Genomic DNA, 23884 nt, shown 5'->3' with positions numbered 1-23884 from the left:
CAATGCACAACTGGGACAGCACAGTTTTAAACCCAGACACCTCTGATTTTTTTTTTTACAACAGTATATAGCTATTGTAGTGGCGTAACAGCTAGTGGTGCATGGCAGTAGCGCATAATTCTGTGGACCCTGGCGGTGGGAACACAGAAAGCAGGAGGTAAAATACAGCAGCAGCCAGCAGCAGCAGGAGGAGGAGGAGGAGTGACGTTTGGCAGCAGGCAATGTAACGGGCCATGGTAACTAGCGCTGGTAGCACGGCTGTAAATAAACACCAACAGCAGGAGGTTCCGGACAGCAGTCGTGAAGCCCACATTGTGTCCAATGCACAACTAGGACAGCACAGTTTTCAACCCAGACAGCTCTTATTTTTTTCTTTTTTTACAACAGTGTATAGCTATTGTAGTGGCGTAATAGCTAGTGGTGCATGGCAGCAGTGGATAATTCTGTGGACCCTGGCGGTGGGAACACAGACAGCAGGAGGTAAAATACAGCAGCAGCCAGCAGCAGCAGCAGGAGGAGGAGTGACGTTTGGCAGCAGGCAATGTAACGGGCCATGGTAACTAGCGCTGGTAGCACGGCTGTAAATAAACACCAACAGCAGAAGGTTCCGGACAGCAGTCGTGAAGCCCACATTGTGTCCAATGCACAACTGGGACAGCACAGTTTTAAACCCAGACACCTCTGATTTTTTTTTTACAACAGTATATAGCTATTGTAGTGGCGTAATAGCTAGTGGAGCATGGCAGTAGCGCTTAATTCTGTGGACCCTGGCGGTGGGAACACAGACAGCAGGAGGATAAATACAGCAGCAGCAGGAGGAGGAGGAGTGACATGTGGAAGCAGGCATGTAACGGGCCATGGTACCTAGCACTAGTACCACAGCAACTAAAGAAAAATCAGGCCAAATTATCAGGACCCAAGGACTGAAGGTTGATGTCAAAAAATAATTCCCAGGCACCTCATGTTCTCCTCTAGCTGACTCAAAGCAGACTCAAAAATGTGAGTCAGTTCACGCCCTCTGGGGAAAGACGAGAGCGCTTCTCGGTGACCACGCCACCGGCCGCACTGAAACACCTCTTGGACAGCATGCTGGAAGGGGGCAAGACAAAACTTCCAGAGCGTACTGCGCTAGCTCACTCCAGGTGTGCAAGCGCTCCATCCACTACTACATGGGGTCCACAGGCTCCTTGCTGCCAGTGTAAGTGGCCGTGAAGGACAGGTAGCGGTCTGTCCCGAAACGGCTGCTCCATGAATCAATGGTGATGTGGATCTGCTCACTCACGGTGTGATCGAGCGCCTGACCCACGTTCGCCATAGCAAAGCAGTGCAGTGCTGGGATCGCCGTGCGGGAGAAATAGTGGCAGCTTGGAAGTTGCCACTCCGGTATCCCGTACTGCAGGAGCGCTCTCATGTCACTCCCCTCCTGCATAAAGGAGTACGGCAGGAGCTGGGAGCACATGGCCCGGGCAAGCAACCTATTCAGCACCCGGATGCGCCTGTTGGTGGGAGGCAGCGCCTTGATCACACCGGGAAACGACTCGCTGAGAAGGGTCTGGCGGCGTTTGCCTGCACGGGAGAATGAGGAGGCCACTGTGGAGGGAGCCGATGAGGCCATTGAGGACTGGCTGGCCGGGGGTGCGGGTGGGGGGCGGGGGGTTGGGGGGGCAGTGAATTGCTGCTGCTGCTGAAGTCTGTGCAGTGGCTCTGATCTCTGCCTGCGCCACTGTCCTTCAGCTTCAGAAACTCACTGTACTCCTGAAAATGTGAAGCTCACGTCCGGGCAGCTGCTCTGCTGCGGTGCCGCGGTTTGGCGCACTACCGCACGCGATCGCGGGCGCGCCCCCGTGGTGTCCCCCGGTAGCCCTGGGATCAGTAAACGGGAACAATGGTTCCTGATCACCGATCCGTGTCCCCAGCAGAAAAAATGAAGTGCTCTTACTAGACGCTTCAGTCTTTCTGCACGTAAAAATTTCCACATCCCCCTTGTGCTTCCGCTTAGCGAGAAGCACAAGGAGGGAAAAAAAAATTCAAGGTGGCCATCTTGTGGCCAAATAGTAAAACTAAATGTAAATATTTTTAACATTACAATTTACACATATAATAACATTAAAAATTAACTGTTTTTTTCCCGCACCAAAATATTACCCAAATAAAATTTTTAATGGAAAAAAAAAATTACAATTACGAAAAAAAAATAGTCTTTTAAGTCTTTTTTTTTTTTTATTGTAATTTTTTTTCCAGTTACCTAAATAGTTACCTAAGGGTCTGAACTTTTAAAATATGCATTTGAACGGGTATACTACGAACATTTTTTAAATTATAAGCTTGTAAATAGTGATGGACGCAAAATGGAAAAAATGCACCTTTATTTCCAAATAGAATATTGGCGCCATACATTGTGATAGGGACAACATTTAAATGGTGTCATAACCGAGACAAACGGGCAAATAAAATACATAGGTTTTAACTATGGTAGTGTGGATTATTTTAAAGCTATAATGGCCGAAAACTAAGAAATAATGCATTTTTTCCATTTTTTTTCTTATTAATCCTGTGAAAATGCATTTATAAAAAAAAATAATTCTTAGCAAAATGTACCACCCAAAGAAAGCCTAATTAGTGGCGGAAAAAACAAGATATAGATCAATAAATTGTGATAAGTAATGGTAAAGTTATTAGCGAATGAATGGGAGGTGAAAATTGCTCTGATGCATAAGGTGAAAAATCCCAGCGAGCTGAAATGGATAAAGTCGGTCACGCACGGACGCAATCAGTAGGGTCGGGCAGATGACAGTCACAGATCACAACAGATGCTTGCTGGCCTGTACACAGTAACTACTAACACAGTACTGAAGCTAATAAACAGACTGTAACAGTACAAATTAACTAAACTAGTACTAGTACACAACTAACTATAATCCCTAACCTACCTAAGCTAGTAGTAGGCTAAGGCTCCTAGGCTAGCAGGCCTAGCCTGCACACAGACCTAACACTAGCTAGCACAGTATACACTAGCTGACTAAAAACAATCAAATTACTAGCTATCTACAAATGAGTACAATAAATGTGTTCAGGAGGTGTTTAGGAAGCAAAACGCTGAGTTTAGCAATGAAAAAGCACTTGCAATGACGAGCAGCAGCACTGGAGCTGCTCTCAGTACCGCAGAGTCACTAGCAAGGACGGGTTTCGCAACATCGCCTTATATAGAGGAGGGAAGGGCCAGGCTCCCCTCCTCTGATTGGTTGCTAGGGCCTCGGCTGGAGGCCTTCTGATTGGCCAAATGACGTCATCCTCTGGATACCAAAGCTGAACTCGTGATCACCGCGTCATCCGGCCGAATTCGAGAGCGACTATTCGGGAACCTTCGAATTCGGCAACAGTGTCGGGCTTCGGCTTCGACAACCATGAAAATCTACCCGATTATTCGAATTCGAGAGTCCTGATGAGCACCCCTGCTGCTGAACTGTTGAACTGTGTTACTAGCCCCATTAGGGCTCTAACAGGTTATTCCTCTCTACCTCAGTCTGTATGCCTTGCACGTTAAGACCTGGGGGCAACCGTAGTCAAGAGACAAATAACGTGTCCTGTTCACACGGGGGCTTGTCTATAGGTGAAGACGTGGGCCGGGCTCAGAGCTGTGGTAATAGATTGGGGCATAGAGGCTGAGGGCCATATGCAATTCCCTTGTTCACCTGAGTTTTCTCCTGGGAGATAACTTTTAATCTTCAATTTAAAATAACTTTCCAGCACTTTTCAACTTAAAAAGTAGGTGAGAAAGTACTATTAAAATTATTTTGAGTATTTTCTTGCTTGCTGGTGCCTTAAAAGAAATGTTATTGGCAAGTTTAAAATTATCACCTAGGAGAAAACTCAGGTGAAAAAGTGAATTGCATATGGGCCTGGGTGAGGACATAGCCTGTCAGGCCTTATAAGAAAAAAATGAACAGCGTTTTTGCTTGGCACTGTACATACACACATTGTACATACACTTGTCTATCTCATCATGTCCATGTCACCTGAGGTACTCTTTAAATGGGACCATACACAGGTCAATGTTTTTCTTTTAACCACTTCCCCTCCAAGGGTTTTTCCCTTTAAAGGACCACTATCGCAAAAATCCTACAATTTAAAATACATTTAAACACATACAAATAAGAAGTAGGTTTATTCCAGAGTAAAATGAGGCGTAAATTACTTTTCTCCTATGGTGCTGTCACTTACAGTAGGTAGTAGAAATCTGACAGACCCGACAGGTTTAGGACTAGCCTATTATAATATAATATAATATCTCCTCATGGGGGAGTCTGAGGCTAGATTCACAGTGGGACGTTGCGTTTTGATGCCACGTTAAAGTCGCACCGCAAGCTTACAACGCAACGCGCCCAAAAAGTGGCAACGCAGCGTTACCGTCGCATACAGCAGATACAGTAAAAAATACAGGCAATGAAAAGTATGCTTCCAAGTCATTACTGAGCATGTGCAAACAGTCCAACGCAGCTTATAACGTGTATAACGCACTGCATGCAGTACCTTTACTTAACGTGCAGCGTTAGACACCAACGCAACGTGTGCACTGTGAACAGGGCATTGATTTTTCATTGCAGTGAGTTATTCTGCGTTAAATGCTGTTTTAACGCGCGACTTTAACGTCCCACTGTGAACTTAGCCTCAGGGTTTTGTTTAGTTTTAAAGGCACTTAGGGCCCTTTTACACCAGAGGGATTTTTCGGCGTTTTAACGCCACGGCCGAAGTTGGCGTTTTGCTAGGTAAAAGAAAGTCCATAGACTTTCATTTTACCTTTCACATCTAACTCGGCGTTTTGGAGCGTTGCGTTTCAACGCTCCCAGGAGCTTTTTCAGGGCTGTTTACAGCCGAAGTTGGCTGTTGGCGTTTCAATGACAGTCAATGGAAAACGCCAACTTCAGCGTTTTCAAAGCGTTTTCAAAGCGTTTTACAGCTATCTTGTTCACTTATTTTTATAGAATAAAAAAAAAAGGACCTTTTCATATGGGCTGTAAAACTCTTTGAAAACGCTTTGAAAACGCTTTGAAAACGCTATATATTGGCGTTGAGCAAAAGGCTGACTTTCAGCCTTTTCTACAGCAGCCTCTAGTGTGAAAGAGCCCTTAGTGAATGGCAGTTGCGCTGTCCAACTGCCAAAAAACTGTGTGCTGTGAGCAGGGAGGCTGGCCAGCATCATTGTATAAAACATTTTCAGGGAATGTCTTTATAAAGAATAAAAGCCTTGCTGAGAATCCCCCATGAAGAGAAGGACTAGTTCAAAACCTGTTGGTTCTGTCAGATTTCTACTGCCTACTGTAAGTGACAGCAACGTAGGAGAAAAGTAATTTATGGCTCATTGCTACTCCGGAAGAAACATACTTCTTATTTGTATATGTTTACATGTATTTTAAAATTTACAATTTTTCGTAGTAGTGTTCCTTTAAAAAAACAGAGCAATTTTCACCTGTCAGCGCTCTTTCCATTCATTCACCTATAACTTTATTACTACTAATCACATTGAAACAATCTATATCTTGTTTTCACCACCAATTAGGCTTTCTTTGGGGGGTACTTTTTGCTAAGAATAATTTTTTTCTAAAAGTGTTTTAACAGTAAAAATAAATTTTTTTTTTAAAAATGTATTTCTTCTCAGTTTTCGCCCATTATAGCTTTAAAATAATACATGCTACCATAAATAAAACCCACAATTTTATTTAAAACAAATATTCCCTATGTACATGTGCGCTCACTAAAACAGAATACCACTGTAAAGCAAAATATTTAGTGTTAATATATCTATATATGACCAATTCTAGTCCAATAATTTTACGTGTCCATTGATCGCAATATTGTTCACGAAGCATATAATGTGTATTTCTCCAGGATACTGCGCTCTCATGCATCAAATCCACCTCTTGCAGCGATATTGCTCAAAGAAAAAACAAAACCATACCGTGATACTGTATTATTGCAATTGTCTTTATCCCAAACCACCCAGTGCTAAAAGAAACATCCGTATGTGCATCCACCAAATGAATAGGTATCACAGGTCCTCACCATATACTATAGCTGCCAGGTCACAGACAGCAATAAAAGCACCTTATGCCTCAAAGGTTCTTATGGCCCGTACTCACGGGCTGCAAATGTTGCCTGTCGCCAGCACACGTGAGCGTGTGGGCGACAGGCCGGCCACAGCTTCTCGCCAGGTCCCTCCGCGTACACACGCGGAAGAGGGACCAGCGGCGAAGCGGAAGCTGTCGCCGACGTTCCTCCTCCCCCCGCCGGAAGCTCCATTTGATACAATGGAGGTTGCTGTCGCTAGTCCGCGTACTCACGCGGACTAGCGACAGTTGCGGGGGAGGTGCGGCGGCGACTGTCGCCATGCGATTGAAACTTTCAATCGCATGGCGACATGAGCGGCGGGCGACAGTTCGGGGTGCGCGCGCGTGCGACGGCCCATACTCACGGGCGACCTGTCCCCGCAACACGCGCGCGCCGCGTGTTGAGGCGACAAAAGTCCCTCGTGAGTATGGGCCATTACACTCTCCTCTAGTGCACAAAACCTCCCACAAAGTCACACATGGCCTCTCACCTGATACTCTGCCGTCCAGATTATAAGACAGCAAGATCGCTTTGATTATCCCAGCAGGTCCAAACAGTGCAGCTTCAGCATATGGATCAACAAATGGAGCATACACTTTCAGGTCTCGCTCAGCATGACCTAACAAATGAAGGAACTCCTCATAGTGTAAAATTGTACATTTATTAAAAAATTAAAAAAGTAGTGCACTCACATGATCCAGAGTAAAAACAAGCATATCACAATACAGATTCTCCCAAGCCGACTTTCCACGCCTGTAGCTCCGTGGTGCTTTTATTGCTGTCTGTGACCTGGCAGCTATAGTATATGGTGAGGACCTGTGATACCTATTCATTCGGTGGATGCACATACAGATGTTTCTTTTAGCACTGGGTGCTTTGGGATAAAGACAATTGCAATAATACAGTATCACGGTATGGTATTGTGCCCATTATCTATAAAGTAATAGTGATAAACCCTCTTGACATACATATTAAAAAAAAAAGTTCAGTCCCTAAGGTAACTATTTATGTATTTTTTTTATTATTATTTGTAAAGTTCAAAAAAAACCCAAAATTTAAAATGTAAAATAAGGTCAAAATAGGGCTTTTATTGAAAAAAAATGCAGATTCAATTTTACTATTTGGCCGTAAGATGTCCTCGTGGCTGACTTCCTTATGCATAGTATTACTACGCAAACAGGAAGCAACGCGTGGACGGTCTTTGTGAAGGGCAGCGCTGTCTCCTAGACGAATGCGGTCATTCATCCGGGGACTTGGATCAATGAATGGGAACTGTGTCAAGCGGGAACGTGTGTCGGGGAGGGACGTAGTAGCTATGTCTCTGCACAGAGTTATGGCAATTTGCAGGGACGTACGCAAGCCAGACACTAGAAAATTGATGTCGATTTACTATGTTTTAGAAACAAAGACTTCTTTCAGGCACAAACCATCACAATTAGGACATATTGTTGAAAATTACAAAGCTCTTCACAATCTCTCTCTCCCCTGTACATCTCCTCACTAGTTTCCCAATACCAACCGAACTGCATTCTCCACTCTGCACATAACTTTCTTCTGTCCCCCTCTAGAATTACCGCCTCACATTCACACATGAGTGGTTTCCATGATGCATCACTCCCAAATATGCAAATCAGATCTTTATGCCTCTGACCAACTGTTGAAATCTGTAAATACAAGGGGGATTGGAGGCGCCAAGGAATGTATAAAATTAGGTTAAACACAACTAAAAAAAATTAAAGAGAGATGTGGCTTACCTGAATAAAGACAATTTCATATAGAAATGAAATTTATTTTGCACTGGCAACATGTTTTGTGGGTCAGTAAGCCCACTTCCAGTTCACAAGAGCAGGGCTCTCTCACCTTTTAGGGTCTTGGAGTTTGCAATACATAATGTTGATCATTATGCTGCATTTGTTACTGTAATAATTATGTCTACCAGTTCTGTATTATTTACCAATGTCTATATTTTGTGTGTACCATTGTTTGTCCCTTACTGCGATGCCACAGAATGGCCTCAATTCTGGTAGCTATGTGGGGTAAATGTTTTTTTTGTAGGTAAGATGCCTCTTGCGGTATTTTCCTCTTTTTTTTAGCAATTCTGAAAGATTTTTCTGCATTTCTGAACATGCGGTAAAACGTGCGGTAAATGCATAAAGTGCGGTAAAGTGTGCGGTAGTTCAATGGTAAGCATGCAGTAAATAAATGAAAGTAGTCTTTAACCACTTCACCACTGAGGGGTTTTACCCCTTGAGCACCAGAGCAATTTTCACCTTTCAGCGCTCCTTCCATTCATTCGTCTATAACTTTATCATTACTTATCACAATGAAATTAACTATATCTTGGTCTTTTCGTCACCAATTAGGCTTTCTTTAGGTGGGACATTATGCCGAGAATTATTTTATTCTAAATGTGTTTTAATGGGAAAATAGGAAAAAATGTGGGAAAAAATTATTTTTCAGTTTTCGGCCATTATAGTTTTTAAATAATGTATGCTACTGTAATTAAAACCCATGAAATGTATTTGCCCTTTTGTCCCGGCTATAAAACTGTTTAAATTATGTCCCTATCACAATGTTTGGTGCCAATATTTTATTTGGAAATAAAGGTGCATTTTTTTCAGTTTTGCGTCCATCCCTAATTACAAGCCCATAGTTTGTAAAGTAACAGTGTTATACCCTCTTGGCATAAATATTTAAAAAGTTCAGTCCCTAAGGTCACTATTTATGTATTTTTTTAATTGTAATTTTTTTATTTTTTTTAATTAAAAAAAAAAAATTGGGGAGTGTGGGAGGTAATGAGTTAATTTTTAGTGTAAAACTAATATATTTGTATATGAAAAATGCTTTAGGGTGTAGTGTTACTATTTGGCCACAAGATGGCCACAATAAGTTTTTGTTTATGCAACCTGCAAGTGTACAGGAAGTACGCTTGCAGGAAGTTCAGGGAGGCTGGGAAACTTTTTTTTTCACAATGATCGCGCTGCTTCTCGTAAAAGCAGCTGATCATTGCGGGGGGCTTAGATCAACGAATGGGAAAGGTTTTTCCGTTCATTGATCTCTGGACGAGCGGACGGCGGCGTGCGCGAACGCGGGGGCGCGCGGACGAGCGAGCGTGAGCACGGACAGCGGCGTCAGGTGCGGATTTCTCCGTCCCATGGTGTTAACAGGGTGGAAAAAGGGACGGAGAAATCCACACCGCTGGGGGTAAAGTGGTTAATTGTTTTCCATAAGTTAGGATAGTCTTTGGAAGATGTTTGGTTTTTTTGAGGGGGGAGGTGTATTTGATTATGTAGCAACCTATGAAAAGTATATTTATAGGCATCCCCTATGAAAAACCATACGGTAAATATTTGTAATTTTATTTCTACTATTCTTTTCTATTACACAGCCTGAATAGGAACTCCACTAAAACAGCAATAAGAACTCCACTAAAAACTGCAAAATGCATATAAATTGACTTTACCTCCAGGTACAGGGAGGTCTTAGGGCTCGTTTCCACTGTTGCGGTGCGGAATCGCCTGCATTCCACCGCGGACGAAATCACATGCGGGTGCGATTCCACATGGGTATGTGTGAATTTAACCATGTCACTGCCTGTGTAAATTAACATTGTACCTATGTGAAATCGCATGCGATTTCGTGGCAAAAACCGCATGCTCAACCTGAATGCGGTTTCCCTAGTTAAAAGCATTAGCGGCGATTCAAGTGCATTCTCTCGCACGCGAAATCTGACGGCTCTGTTTCTGCCGCACAAAAAAACGCTCCCGCAGCCGCACAAGTGGAAACAGCCCCATCCACTTGCATTGCCTATGCGAATCCGCATGCGGACTTGCTATAGTGGAAACGAGCCCTTAAACTGATCGGTAAATTATGTGCTAACATGCCACCTAATTACCATGAGAATAGCTATTTTCAGTAAAATTAATGCAAATTACCTCACAAAATTACCTCATAATGTACCGTGTGATGTAAAACATGACTAAAACCTACCAGAATTGCTAAATGTCCGTACCAAGGTAATTTGTTTGAAAACCCTACCAGAATTAAGGCCAATTGGCCTCAATTCTGGTAGCTATGTAAGGTAAATATTTTTTTGTAGGTAAAATACCTCATGGGGTATTTTCCTCTCTTTTTAGCAATTCTGAAAGATTTTTCTCCATTTCCGAACATGAGGTAAAACATGAGGTAAATGCATAAAGTGAAGTAAAACATGAGGTATTTCAGCGGTAAGCATGCAGTAAATAAGTAAAAGTAGTCTTTAATTGTCTCCCATAAGTTATAATAGTCTTTGGAAGATGTTTATTTTTGAGGGGGGAAGGTGTATTTGATTATGTAGCAACCTATGAAAAGTATATTTATAGGCATCCCTTATAAAAAAAAAAAAAATCCAGTAAATATTTGGAGTTTTATTTCTACTGTTCATTTCTATTACACAGCCTGAATAGGAACGACACTAAGGCCTAGTGCACACCGGAGCGTTTCCGCTGCGGTTTGCGATCTGCTTGCGGGTGCGGATCCGCTAGGGTAATGTATTTCAATGGGCTGGTGCACACCAGAGCGGGAGGCGTTTTGCAGAAACGCATACTCCCGGGCAGCTGCAGATTTTGGATTGCGGATGCGTTTCTGCCTCAATGTTAAGTATAGGAAAAACGCAAACCGCTCTGAAAAACGGCACTTCAGAGCGGTTTTCCAGGCGTTTTTTGTTACAGTAGCTGTTCAGTAACAGCTTTACTGTAACAATACATGAAATCTACTATACCAAAACCGCAAAACGCTAGCTGAAACGCTGCAGAAAAATAAGAAAAAGCGTTTCAAAATCTGCTAGCATTTTGCGGATCTGCTAGCGGTTTTTGGTGTGCACCAGGCCTAAGGGCCCGTTTCCACTAGAGCGAATCTGCATGCGTTTCCTGCATGCAGATTCACATAGACAACACAAGTGGATGGGCCTGTTTCCACTTGTGCGGGATTGTGTGCGGTTTGTCGTACAAAAAAAAATCTGCACAACAGACCCATCAGATTTCGCACGCGATTCGTCAGTAATGCAACTAAATAGGAAAACCGCAAGCATTTTAGTCTTGCGGTTTTCCCGGCGTTTCTGGGTGCGTTTCTGCTTAAAAACCCATGTCAATGCTTGCCGGCATAGGCATGGTTAAAATCACACTGTGCAAACCGCGAGTGATTCCGCATGAAAATCCGCATAGAAACGCCAGTGAAACCGCAACCGGATTCATTGCCGCGATTTTACCGTCGAAATCTCGCCGCACTAGTGGAAACGGGTCATTAAACAGCAATAGGAACTCCAATAAAAACTGTAAAATGACAAATACAAATTGACTTTACCTCCAGGCAGGTCTGAGACCCAGTGCACACCAAAAGCCACTAGCAGATCTGCAAAACGCTAGAGGTTTTTGAAGCAGATTTCAGAGCGATTCTAGGCATGTTTAGAGATGTTTTCTAAACATGCCTAGCGTTTTTGTGTAGCGGATTATAAATATTGTTACAGTAAAAGCTATTACTGAACAGCTTCTGTAACAAAAATGCCTGGAAAACCGCTCTGATCTAGCGTTTTTCAGAGCTGTTTTCCACTTTCCTATACTTTAACATTGAGGCAGAAACGCCTCAGAAATCTAAAAAATGCTGCAGTCCCCGAGTTTATGTTTGTGAAAAAAACGAACCGCTCTGGTGTGCACCATCCCATTCACTTTCATTAGCCAAGCCCCTGCAAGCGTTTTAAAAAACGCTCCAGAACCGCTCTGGTGTGCACCAGCCCTTAAACTGATTGGTAAATTATGTGCTAAGATGCCCCCTAATTTCTATGAGAATAGCCATTTTTGGTCAAATTCATGCAAATTACCTCATGAATTACCTCATAATTTACCTCATGAGGTAAAAACGTGACTAAAACCTACCAGAATTGCTAAATGTCATTACCTCATGAGGTAAATTGCCTCACATGAGGTAATTTGTTTGATAACTATACCAGAATTGAGGCCATTGTTGGTGTTTTATAAATCAATACTACCATTGGCAGTTGCAATGTTATCATTATTCATAGTATTAAGTGCTTTAGTTTCCTGTCATGTAACTTACTTTTCTTATGTCCTTCAGTGGATTGGTAAGATTAATTTGCAGTATGTTCCCCAGCACCGGCAGTGCTGGAGGCCCAGGAGGAAAATTCTTTGGCCGCATGACTTTCAACCACAGCAGGCTGAAAAAAAGGACACCCAGCACAAGAACAGTGATCAACTCCATGTTGTGTGGCTGCTTCCTACAACTCAATGCATGTATAGCCCAGAGACTGCTCCTCCCAGATGGGACATCATTCTACCTAGTGTATGATTTCACACAGGTACTTTAAGCCATGAAGCCAGCTATACCAGATTTACAAGAAAAAAGGAGTAACATTCCACTGCGAAGAAAAAAAAAGGTTACCGGTACTTAAATTTGGGGGGTGGGGGTCGGTTGAAAAGAGCAGTAAAGAATAGATTCACATATTAGGTCTTATTTACTATTGGAACATCATACACATATGTGCCATGATTGGGAGGGAAAAAAATCCCAACCTTGTTGTTTTAATAATAAGCTGTTGCAAAACATGGGCAAGTGTACCTATGATGACCCAGGATGACAATGTAGGGATTCATTTCTGATTCCTGGCCAGCACTACAAGCCTTCATGCCCGAGTCGATGGCTGCAGTGACTATTTTAAACAAGAATTTTGTCAGGATGAAATTGTTCATAAAGAAGGGCTTCAACCCTAAATTAATGATATATTAATATATAATTATTATTAAAGTTTTTATACTTAAAACAACAACAGTGTAACACACACACTGTTCTTGGCAGAGTTTAGTATAGCTTGTGTACAAACCTTATTCTGTTATGAAACTTATTGGTAAATTGTTTGGAGATAATGGGCCAGATCCATTTCACTTTTTCTCCTAAGTTTTCTCCTAGGTGGTATCTCCACATTTTATTAATAACATTTCAGTACTTCTTCACTTACTTTTTGGTACTTTTTCAATTGCAGAGTGCTTAAAAGTTTTTAAACAAAATATGAAAAATCATCTCCTGGGAGAAAGCTTTGGAGAAAAAGTAAATTCAATCATGCCCAATGTGTGTGCAGGCTTATGGCTGCTGGCTGCACAAAGAGTAACGATCCAGGCTGAGACAAAGGTGAGAAAGCCTTGTTCAGGCTGAGGAGATTGATCATTTTGTTTCCAGCCATACAGCTCTTTCTAATGGTGGCCATACATGGTACAATTTTTCAATTAGATAATTTAGTTCGATTATTCCGTTAGATCGAATATAAAGATTTTTCCAGCATGTCCGATCATTTTCCCCTAAAAAACGGGATAATCGTTCGAATTTCTTGATCGAAAAAAAAAAATATTTTCAACTTTCATTCAATTCGATCATTTAGATCGAATAAACGGGAAAATTTTTATTGTACCGTGTATGGCCACCATAAAGGTGGCCACACACGATACAATAAAATGATCCGATTTTACAGCAATTCGATAAAAACGATTGTATCTCCCGAAAAAATGGAAAGCTTTTTTTTTAACTCAACTGAAAAATCCGATTGGATTTCCAGTTTTTTACGATTTATATCGATCCGGAATGCCAGATATTTCTTTTCAATTTTTTTAAAGATTGTATGGTGTGTGTTAGTTTGCCAATTTATTAATATACACTTCATAGCAATTTTCTCAGAGTTTCCAATCAGTTTTATCATAATTGGGGGAAAATTTAACATAGGTGTGATATATTTGTCATATTTTTGAAATGTTACAATCAGTCAGAAAAATTGATTGCAATTCTTAAATTGAACAGATATTTAAAAAATTGTATGGTGTGTGGCCACCTTAACAATTTCCCTCCCTGCTGAAGCACCACAGCACACCTTGTTTTGTGTTATGACCATGGCTACATAATTGGGTGTGGTCAATGATTCATGGCATACAATTCACTTTATATCAGTTTGGATGTAATTCTGAATGTATCCTACTTAATAAAACCTATGTGTCTCTGCCTCCCATGTCCCTGTGTTTGTGTTCTTTTTGCTCTGCGCATGTGCAGGGATGCAGAGACACTGACGCGCGGCTCACAGGGGAGGGCGGGGCCAGGAGAGGCGGCGCCGGGTGCACAAGCGCGTGGGGGCCGTTTGCACGCAGCGGGCACTCTTGCGGCAGGCGCATGCATGCTGACATGCAGCGTTGACAGACCTAGAACCACCTGTTTTTAAACGAGGTGGACTCTGGGAATTGATGCTACTGTTGCATAGAGATGTCGCGAACATAGAATTTTCCATTCATGAACAGCGAATGCGAACTTCCGCAAACGTTCGCAAACATGTAAACCCGGCAAACCGCCATAGACTTCAATGGGCAGATGAATTTTAAAAGCTACAAAGGCTGTTTCTGGCCACAAAAGTGATGGGAAAGTTGTTTCAAGGGGTCTAAAACCTGGACTGTGGCATGCCAGAGGGGGATCCATGCCAAAAGTCCCACCCAAAATTTTGTTGACGCAAAGTCTGGTTTTAATCCCTAAAGGGCAGAAATCACATTACATTCCTAGAAATAATACACTGGAGTGGTACAGTGCCTGCAACTTAAAGAGAACCTGAACTGAAAATAAATAGTCAAAATAACCATACACAGGTCATACTTACCTCCCGTGAAGTCTACTCCTCAATCTCTTTCTCCTCTCCTGCGTCCCATTTGTCCTGTGATCAATGGAATTTTCCGTCCTCCATTTAAAAAATGGCCATTACCCCATAACAGCTTCTTGGTCAGCACATAGTTAAACTGTAATATCGCCCACGTGAGCCATAGGGAAACATGGACTTTACCTTGCACATTCAGTTGTAACTGACAGCTGCTGATGTATAACTGATAGCAACTGGTATATTTCAGTTCTGACAAAATATTGTCAGAACTGGAAGGGGTCACTGTAAGAAGAAAATGGTGGGCTTCTGAGAGGAACTAACGGTGAGGCAAGTATGTAATATTCATTTGCAGCTATGTCATGTGTTTATTTTAAATAATTTTACTCGCTTCAGGTTCCCTTTAATGTAGCAACAATAGCAGTTGTTTGCACAGCTCTAAGTGTCAGTGGGCTGTGGAGTGTCGCACACAGAGAAATGCAATAGCACTATTAGAATACAGTGAAATAATAATGTACTGGAGTCAGGGGCGTTTCTAGCCATTTTGTCACTCCAGGCAAGAAAACCTTTGGCGCCCCCCCCCCCCCCCCCACACACACACACACGTAGTGTCAACCCTTATTCCACAACACAATAACACACTGGTTGGATTGCTGGCTGTGGGTCTGTGATAAGCAAACTGCACACCCTCAGTCAGTCATCCGTCCTCCATTCAGGACCGCAGCGCCACCTCCTCCTTTCTGCTGTGCAACTAGTAGAGATCAGCACACACTGCAGTACAGGTACAGAGTCACAGCTTATACTGTACATACTGGAGGTAGCAGAGATCAGCACACGCTGCAGCTAGTTTACTATCAGTGCAGGCAAAGAGTAACGGCTTATACTGGAGAAGCAGAGATCAGCACACACTGCAGCTAGTTTACTATCAGTACAGGCACAGAGTAACAGCTTATACTGTACATACTTACAAACTAACTGTCTTCTAGCAGTCTGCAGTCCCTGAAAAAAAATGACATATTCAAGAATTCCTAATTGTAAGCCTGAAGATGAGCAGTGAGCTTTGAAGATAGGTTGCTACAGGTAATTCCGTGTTGTAAGCAGGTTGGGAACTGGAGGAGTTGAACTGTCAGTTATCACAAACCAGAGGTGGGATGTCTCTGGTGGGCAGGTGACTTGCAGGGGTCAGGCAGAGGTGGATATCTGAAACCCTGGAATACAAAGGGAATCCCAGGGGGGAAGGGTGGGAGAGAATTCCTTTGCAAAAAAAGCTCAGCTCTGAGGATCTCTGATCCATTCCACCATCTGAATGTAACCAATTGCCATTTGCTGCTAAATGCCTCTCTCCTCTGATCTTAACCACAAAGCATGCTTTGGATGTTCACGTCATTCTGTCTCACACAGCCTCAGCCAATCCCCACCAGGGAGCCCCCTGCTTTTTTTGGGGGGGCAGCAAAGTATTCCAGCCTCCACCTGTGGATCGTTGCTAACTTATTTTCCTCCCCTTCTATTATACAAATGTTGGACAACCAGCTAGAGCTGACAGTATAGGCTGGCTTTAAAAAAAAAAAAAAAAAAAAAGCACAAAACAGACACACAAGGGGACAATATAGGTTTCCTCGCACTAGGCCTGGCTGCTGTCACCCCTGCTGCCTGGATTACTGTGAGATGATGATGATGATGATTCCAGGCTCCCACAAGGACACCAACAACCTAACTGATTCCCCCAGGCCCCAACTAAATACAGGCTACTGTCCTGACTGCTCCTTCTCCCATTGATTGATGGTGAACAGAAGAAACAGGATTGTCTTGCTTACCCCTTGTCCAGACTCCTGGCGGGCATCGGCTGGCCAGCTGGGGATCGGCGTCTCTGCAGGGCTGTTTGACACACTGAAAAATCCATCCCGTGGGGATAGCAGAGGGGGCGGCAGGCAGGGGGGCAGCGCTCTTCTTCCTTCCAAATCAGTTTCTGCCTCCCACCTGCCGCCATCCTCCTCATGTGCAACAGGGTGGGTGGGCTTCGGGCTCAGGCAAACTCCAGGCTCAGGCTGTCTCTGTAGTGCAGCCAGCAGTGGCGCCCAAAATCAAAATGCCTGGTCACACTCAAACACGCTGCCTGCGTGCACGTGTGATAGGCGGGGGCGGAGTTAGAGGCGGCATCGCACGTAGTAAACAAACTACTCGTGCGGCTGCTCGCTCTGAGGAGGGGGCGGTCCGGTAGGCGGCACAGCTGCCTATCATAGAGGAGCAGCAGCTGCTGCAGCAGCATGATTAAAAGAATTAAAAAAAAACATGACTTGCCCCCTGCGTTGCGCTCTCTATCTCCCATGGCGCCATAGGCAAATATTTAGAGTTGCCTGATGGCTGAGACGCCTTTGACTGGAGTAGTTCTGTGTCTGCAACTTAATGAGGCAATAACAATAGCAGTAGTATGCACACAGCTCTGGGTGTGGGCTGTGGAGTGTCACACATAGAGAAATACCATAGTACTATCAGAATACAGTGACATAATAATGCACTGGAGTGGTACTGTGCCTGCAACTTAATGTAGCAACAGCAGTAGTGTGCACACAGCTCTGGGTGTCAGTGGTCTGTGGAGTGTCACACGCACAATAAAACCCACAGGAGACTGATGTACTAGCCCTCAAAAGGGCTGTTTGGGGTGCTTTCACAGCAAGTGAGGAACAAGAACACAGACCCAGCTAATGCTTTCCCTACCTATCTTCAGCAAGTCTGGCCCTGCTCTCACTTACAGTCAGAAGCCAGCAGAGATTATATGCAACTAGTAGACCTAAGCCCGTATAAAAACGGGCTCTAGGTCTGTGTTCCTGGGCGCGCACGCCACCCACCGCGCACGCGCCCGCTCACCCACCGCCGCACGGCCTGCCGCTCGCTCACCCGCCGCACATCCGGCCACCTGCTCACACGCCGCCCGCTCAACTCCCTGGCCCCCGTCCCCAGCCTCCTGTCTCTGGGTCCGTGCTGCGCACATGCACAGTGGCCAAAACCATGGACAACGCTACACAGAGACAGGAGGCACGGACACAGGGGTTTTATTATAGAGGATATGGCCACCACAACTGCTTTTTAATAGGGGGGTAGCGGTCCAGGAGGGGGTGCTAGCTGATTGGCTGCCATGTGGATGCTAACTGAGAGGTAAGGGGTCAAAGTTTGGCTCCATGATGATGTATAGGGGGCAGGTCAAACACACCATATGTTCGCAGTTAGCGAACTGTTTGGACCATCTCTAGTGTTGTAGCAAAAAAAAAAAAAAAAACAAGTGCTATGTACCCTACTGAGGCTGTTAGATACCCTTTTATACTTCCATTTTACCTGATAAAGTGGGCTGAGAGCCCTAAAACACATTGGAACACAGAACATGATAGTAATTTTTCAACACAACACTGTCACTAGTGGTACCATTTTCCCGAGAAGCAAGTCCACCACTACCTCTCATTTTATAGTAGTAAAAAGTAGAAAACAGCAGTGAGACTGGCACTCAAAGGGACTGGACACTGGAACACAGCAACCCGCCCCTGGTTTAGCAGTGCGTGCTCTAGGTCTCATACAAGTCAGTATTTCCCATAGAATAGAATTTTATAGTATTTTTAAGTAGTTTTATCCACAGCTGGTGCCTCCCCCTTGCTGAAAGGTTGTGATCCACCTTTACCACAGAACAACTTTTTAGACTTAAAGGGAACCTTAACTGTAAAAGAAAAATTAGTTTTACTTACCTGGGGCATCTACTAGCCCCCTGCAGCCATCCTGTGCCCTCGCAGTCACTCATTGCTCCTCTGGTCCCCCGCTGCCAGCTAGTTTGTTTTTGCCGACTGGGAGTCGGCCGGCCGCCATGCGTACGTTTTTACGCATTCCTGCTGGTGCAGGAAACTATTGCAGACATCAACAAGTACATTTTTACGCATTCCGGGTGTAATATGTAAAATTTTACGCATTACACCCGTAACGCGTAAAAATGTACTTGTTGATGTCTGCAATAGCTTCCTGCACCAGCAGGAATGCGTAAAAACGTACGCATGGTGGCCGGCCGACTCCCATTTGGTAAAAATGAAACTAGCTGGCAGCGGGGGACCAGAGGAGCCACGAGTGACTGCGAGGGCACAGGATGGCTGCAGGGGGCTGGTAGATGCCCCAGGTAAGTAAAACTTTTTTTTTTTTTTTACAGTTAAGGTTCCCTTTAAGTGGTATTGGTTCATTCTCCCCACCTGCCTGCTGAGTGGTTGCCTGTGTGGTAACCCTGACTTGTGATTATAAGATCGGCTCTATTTCCTTGCTATGCTTACATACTACACTATATAGGCTCTTAATATTCACCTTTTGTGTGTTTTCTTCTTCCAAACGGTGTACTACCAAGTATTAAGTTGAGGGTGCTAATAATCTTGTCCAGGCCTCTTGACATTTTGGCCCATTTGCAAATAACTTTTTTTTTCTAGGTTTCTCCTAGGTGATATTTTTACAACTTGTCAATAAACAATAAAATGCTTTTTAACCTACTGCAGACCGCCGCAGTATAAATCTACAGGGGGCAAGGGGCGCTGCGGTTCTGACCGGACGTAATCTCTACATCCCATTGACCGCGCGCCCCCTGCCCGTCCCAGCTGCTGTCCGCGCTCGATCTCCACCGCGATGTGCTGCCCGGCCGCCTATATGACGGCAGAGCACTGTGAGCCGGCAGGAGCCGTTTTCATTGACTCCTGGCCCTGTCATTCGTGTAAGCCGTTCCCATTGGCTTACATGGAGTGACAGGGTCAGGAGCCAATGAAAACGGCTCCTGCCCGGCGCACAGCGCACTGCCGACGGCAGAGAGAGCAGCTTGCGGCGGGGACAGAGCGGCGTGATCGTCGGGAACGGCGGAATTTAGCGGCGATTCGTCGGGAAGCGGCGGTTTACTGGACCAGCACCCTCTGGTCCTTACGGGGGCAGAGGGTGCTGGTCCCGAAGTGGTTAAACCATCAGCAAACAAGACAATATTCAAGAACCAGAGATGAAGTACCTGGGGGCAGAGTCTGCCCCCTGGTGGCTCTGTTTTCCTGCTATGTATCCTCGTAGCAGGAAAGCCGAGCCAGGAGAGGGCAGGATTGGGCTTGAAAAGACATCACAGAAGACTGACTCAGCTATAATCAGTTGGGGCAAAGCTAGACTGAATGCTCAGTTGGGGATTCTTATCAGGGCTGATAACAGGCAGATTTAGCATAGAAGAATGAAACCAAGAGCAGAATAGGTGTTTACTGTCATGTTCCCATTGATATATATGGTAAAATACATGATGGTGCTTCGTCTCTGATTCTCTTTAATTGCATATTGACCTTTGTGAGGAACGTGGCTGTTTTTCTCTACTTTTTTTTCTTTTTCCATTGCCAACAAAATAAATAAATGTGACAATACCAAAGCATTTATAATTGCAACAATTTGCTAGTAGAAGTGGTGCATTTTCTTACATAAATGCAAGGGTGTCAATGTTTTTGGCCATAATTTTTATGTTATACAGGAATGCCATGACTATTTTGTAAACCAGATACAGACAGTCCCCTACTTACTTATGACTCGAGTTACAATGTTTCAGATGTAAATAAAGTTGTCTTTATGTATAAAATATACAATACAGTTTTTTATTACACATCTTTGTTAAAGTTTACAGTACAGTATAAACTGTTATAAGTAGTTTAAAAGCACATTGAAACAACCAACAAATATAGTTTGTACTATATGTCCAAACCCAGAGTTGTCTGAAACTACAGTAGCAAGAAACGTATGTGAACCCTTTGGAATTATATGGATTTCTGCACTTAGTGGTCATAAAATGTGATCTGATCTTCATCTACGTCACAACTATAGACAATCACAACCTGCTTAAACTAATACCACACAAATAATTAAATGTTTCCATGTTTTTTTTTGAACACACCATTAGAGATGGCCTGAATCTCCGATTTTCGGTTCGCGAACTTCCGCAAAAGTTCGGTTCGCGCGAACTTTCGCGAACCGCAATAGACTTCAATGGGGATGCGAACTTTGAAAACTAGAAACACTTATGCTGGGCAGAAAAGTGATGGAAAAGATGTTTCAAGGGGTCTAACATCTGAGTTTTTGCATGGATGAGTGGGATAGACGCCAAAAGTCCCGGGGAAAGATCTGGATTTGACGCAAAGCAGCGTTTTAAGGGCAGAAATCACATTGAATGCTAAATTGCAGGCCTAAAGTGCTTTAAAACAGCTTACATGTGTATACATCAATCAGGGAGTGTAATTAGAGTACTGCTTCACACTGACACACCAAACGCACTGTGTAACGCAGCTGTTTGTGTAGTGATGGCCGTGCTGGACTGGTGCACACCATGGCAAGAGTGGTCGTGACGGTTTTCAAGCCCATATGGTCGCCGGGCTGTGGTAGCTCAATGATAGAACAACAGTGACTGTCCAGCTGATCAAATTTGCTCTGTCCACAATGAAGCAACGACTTTATTATCTTGGGTGTGGGGTGTCCTGTCCTTGCCTGCGTGGACATGGGAGAAGGATTACTGGCAGTGGTACCTTTACTGCGTTGTGCTGTGACGCATTGTAAAAAATAGTTGCCAGCTTGTTCTGCAAGTGCTGTATCCTTTCTGCCTTCTGGTGATTTGGAAACATCTCCGCCACTTTGTGCCTATACCAAGGATCTAATAGCGTGGTCACCCAGTACAGCTCATTCCCCTTGAGTTTTTTTTATACGGGGGTCCCTCAACAGGCTGGACAGCATGAAAGACGCCATCTGCACAAAATTGGATGCAGACGTACTATCCATCTCCTCTTGCTCTTCCTCAGTGACGTCAGGTAAGTCCTCCTCCTCCCCCCAGCCACGAACAATACCACGGGAACATTGAGCAGCACGAGCCCCCTGCGACACCTGCTGCGGTTGTTCTTCTGCTGACGCCTCCTCCTCCTTCAAAGAAACACCTTCCTCATCATCCGAGTCTGACTCCTCCTCCCCACACGACACTTCCTCCTCCTCCTCCCCCCTCTGTGCTGCCGCAGGTGTTGAGGAAACATCTGGTTCTGATGAAAATTGATCCACAACGCTTCCTTTTGTAACTGTTCCTGTTCACGCTCCTCCACAGCTTGATCCACCACTCTATGCACGGCATGCTCCAGGAAGTAAGCGTACGAGATCAAGTCGTTGATGGTCCCTTCACTGCGACTCACCAGGTTGGTCACCTCCTCAAACTGTTGCATAAGCCTGAATGCATTTCGCATAAGTGTCCAGTTGTTGGGCCAGAACATCCCCATCTCCCCAGAATGTGTCCTTCTACTGTAGTTGTAGAAGTACTGGCGACGGCATTCTCCTGTTCTAGCAGGCAAGAGAACATAAGGTGGGCCGAATTCCAGCGAGTCGGGCTATCGCAAATCAGGCGTCTCACAACTTGATGCCCACACAACTTCCTAGCCTGCTTCAGGACGTCCTCTAAGCCTGGGTACTTTGACACAAATCTTTGAATGACTAGATTCAGCACATGTGCCATGCAGGGTACATGTGTCAGCTTTCCCAAATTCAAAGCGGAAATGAGATTGCTGCCGTTGTCACATACCACTTTGCCAATCTCCAGCTGGTGTGGGGTCAGCCACTGATCCACCTGTTTGTTAAGAGCAGCCAGGAGAGCTGCTCCAGTGTGACTCTTTGATGCAAGACATGACTAAGATGGCGTGACACCGTCGTACCTGGCATGCAGCATAGGCCCTGGGGAGCTGGGGCTGTGTAGCTGGAGAGGAGATCGCAGCACCAGTAGAGTTGAACTGCCACTCAGCCGAGGAGGAGGATGACAGTGAAGAGGATATAGCAGGAGGAGAGGAGGTGGCATGAGGCCTGCTTGCAAGCCGTGGAGGTGTCACAAGTTGGTCCGCTCCACAGCCACGTACTCCCTGCTTGTCAGCGGTCACCAGGTTGACCCAATTGGCTGTGTGAGTAATGTACCTGCCCTGACCATGCTTGGCAGACCAGGCATCTGTGCTCAGATGGACCCTTGACCCAACGCTGTGTGCCAGAGATGACACCACTTGCCTCTCAACTTCATGGTACAGTTTAGGTATCGCCTTTTTAGAGAAATTATTGCAGCCTGGTATCTTCCACTGCGGTGTCCCAATTGCCACAAATTTTTGGAAAGCCTCAGAGTCCACCAGCTGGTATGGTAACAGCTGGCGAGCTAACAGTTCCGCCAAGCCAGCTGTCAGACACCGGGAAAGGGGGTGACTGGCAGACATTGGCTTCTTCCGCTCAAAGATTTCCCTCACAGACACCTGACTGCTGCTGTGGGCAGAAGAGTAGGAACTGCTCAAGGTCAGAGGAGGAGTGGAGGAGGGTGGCTGTGAATGTGCAAGGGAGAAAGCGGCTGAAGATACTGCACCTGAAGGAGGAAGAGGAGAAGGAGGGTGGCTTTTATTTTGTGTGCTGCTTTTCCTCTGGTGCTCTTCCCATTGCAGTTTGTGCCTTTTCTGCATGTGCCTTCGTAAAGCAGTTGTCCCTACGTGGGTGTTGGCCTTTCCACGGCTCAATTTTTGGAGGCAGAGAGAACAGATGGCATTGCTCTGATCTGAGGCAGCCACATTAAAAAATGTCCACACTGCTGAGCCCCCCTGGGGTGATGGCACTATGGTGGCATCAGCAGCTGATGATGAAGGGCATGTCGGCTGGCTATCCATAGGTGGCGAAACATGGCGCCGGACACTGCCACCAGCTGTTTCTGACGACGAGCTCCCCCTGCTTCTTTCAGCAACTCGTCTCCTACTACTCCTCTCTGACTCCCCCTCTGAACTGTACCCTTGGTCATCTCGTCTCTTAAGAACTCATGTAGCATCCGTATCATCGTCATCATAATCATCCTGCTCAGCTTCACTTGCCTCAGACACTTCCAAAACTGCACCAACAGCAGGTACTTCATCATCCTCCTCACACGTTATGTCCATAGTGTCACCTAACTCAGACATATGAGGTGGTGTAACTTTCTTAGCGCCTTCATCTGGTTGTAACAATAATGGCTGTGCATCAGTGATTTCCCCACCAAATAACTCCTGTGAACTGTCAAATGCAGTGGATGTGGTGCTTGTAGTAGCGCTGGTGGCTGCGGAA

General features: G+C 44.7%; 1 protein-coding gene and 1 long non-coding RNA gene across 2 annotated transcripts in view; one reads left to right on the top strand and one right to left on the bottom strand.

Annotated features, from left to right (window-relative positions):
* LOC137538238 (cytochrome P450 2J6-like) overlaps positions 1-12357 on the bottom strand; it is a 199861-nt gene extending 187504 nt beyond the window's left edge. Inside the window, exon 1 of the mRNA XM_068260286.1 lies at positions 12196-12357. Within this exon, the coding sequence (XP_068116387.1) occupies positions 12196-12357 (162 nt within the window). The remainder of the gene's footprint in view (positions 1-12195) is intronic.
* LOC137538239 (uncharacterized) overlaps positions 5180-23884 on the top strand; it is a 64833-nt gene continuing 46128 nt past the window's right edge. The window contains exons 1-2 of the long non-coding RNA XR_011024714.1: positions 5180-5318; positions 12214-12454. This is a non-coding gene — a long non-coding RNA (uncharacterized lncRNA). The remainder of the gene's footprint in view (positions 5319-12213; positions 12455-23884) is intronic.

Source organism: Hyperolius riggenbachi, chromosome 11 (genome assembly GCF_040937935.1).
Source record: "Hyperolius riggenbachi isolate aHypRig1 chromosome 11, aHypRig1.pri, whole genome shotgun sequence".
NCBI classification, from domain to species: Eukaryota; Metazoa; Chordata; class Amphibia; order Anura; family Hyperoliidae; genus Hyperolius; species Hyperolius riggenbachi.
This window is presented reverse-complemented; position numbering and strand designations above follow the sequence as displayed.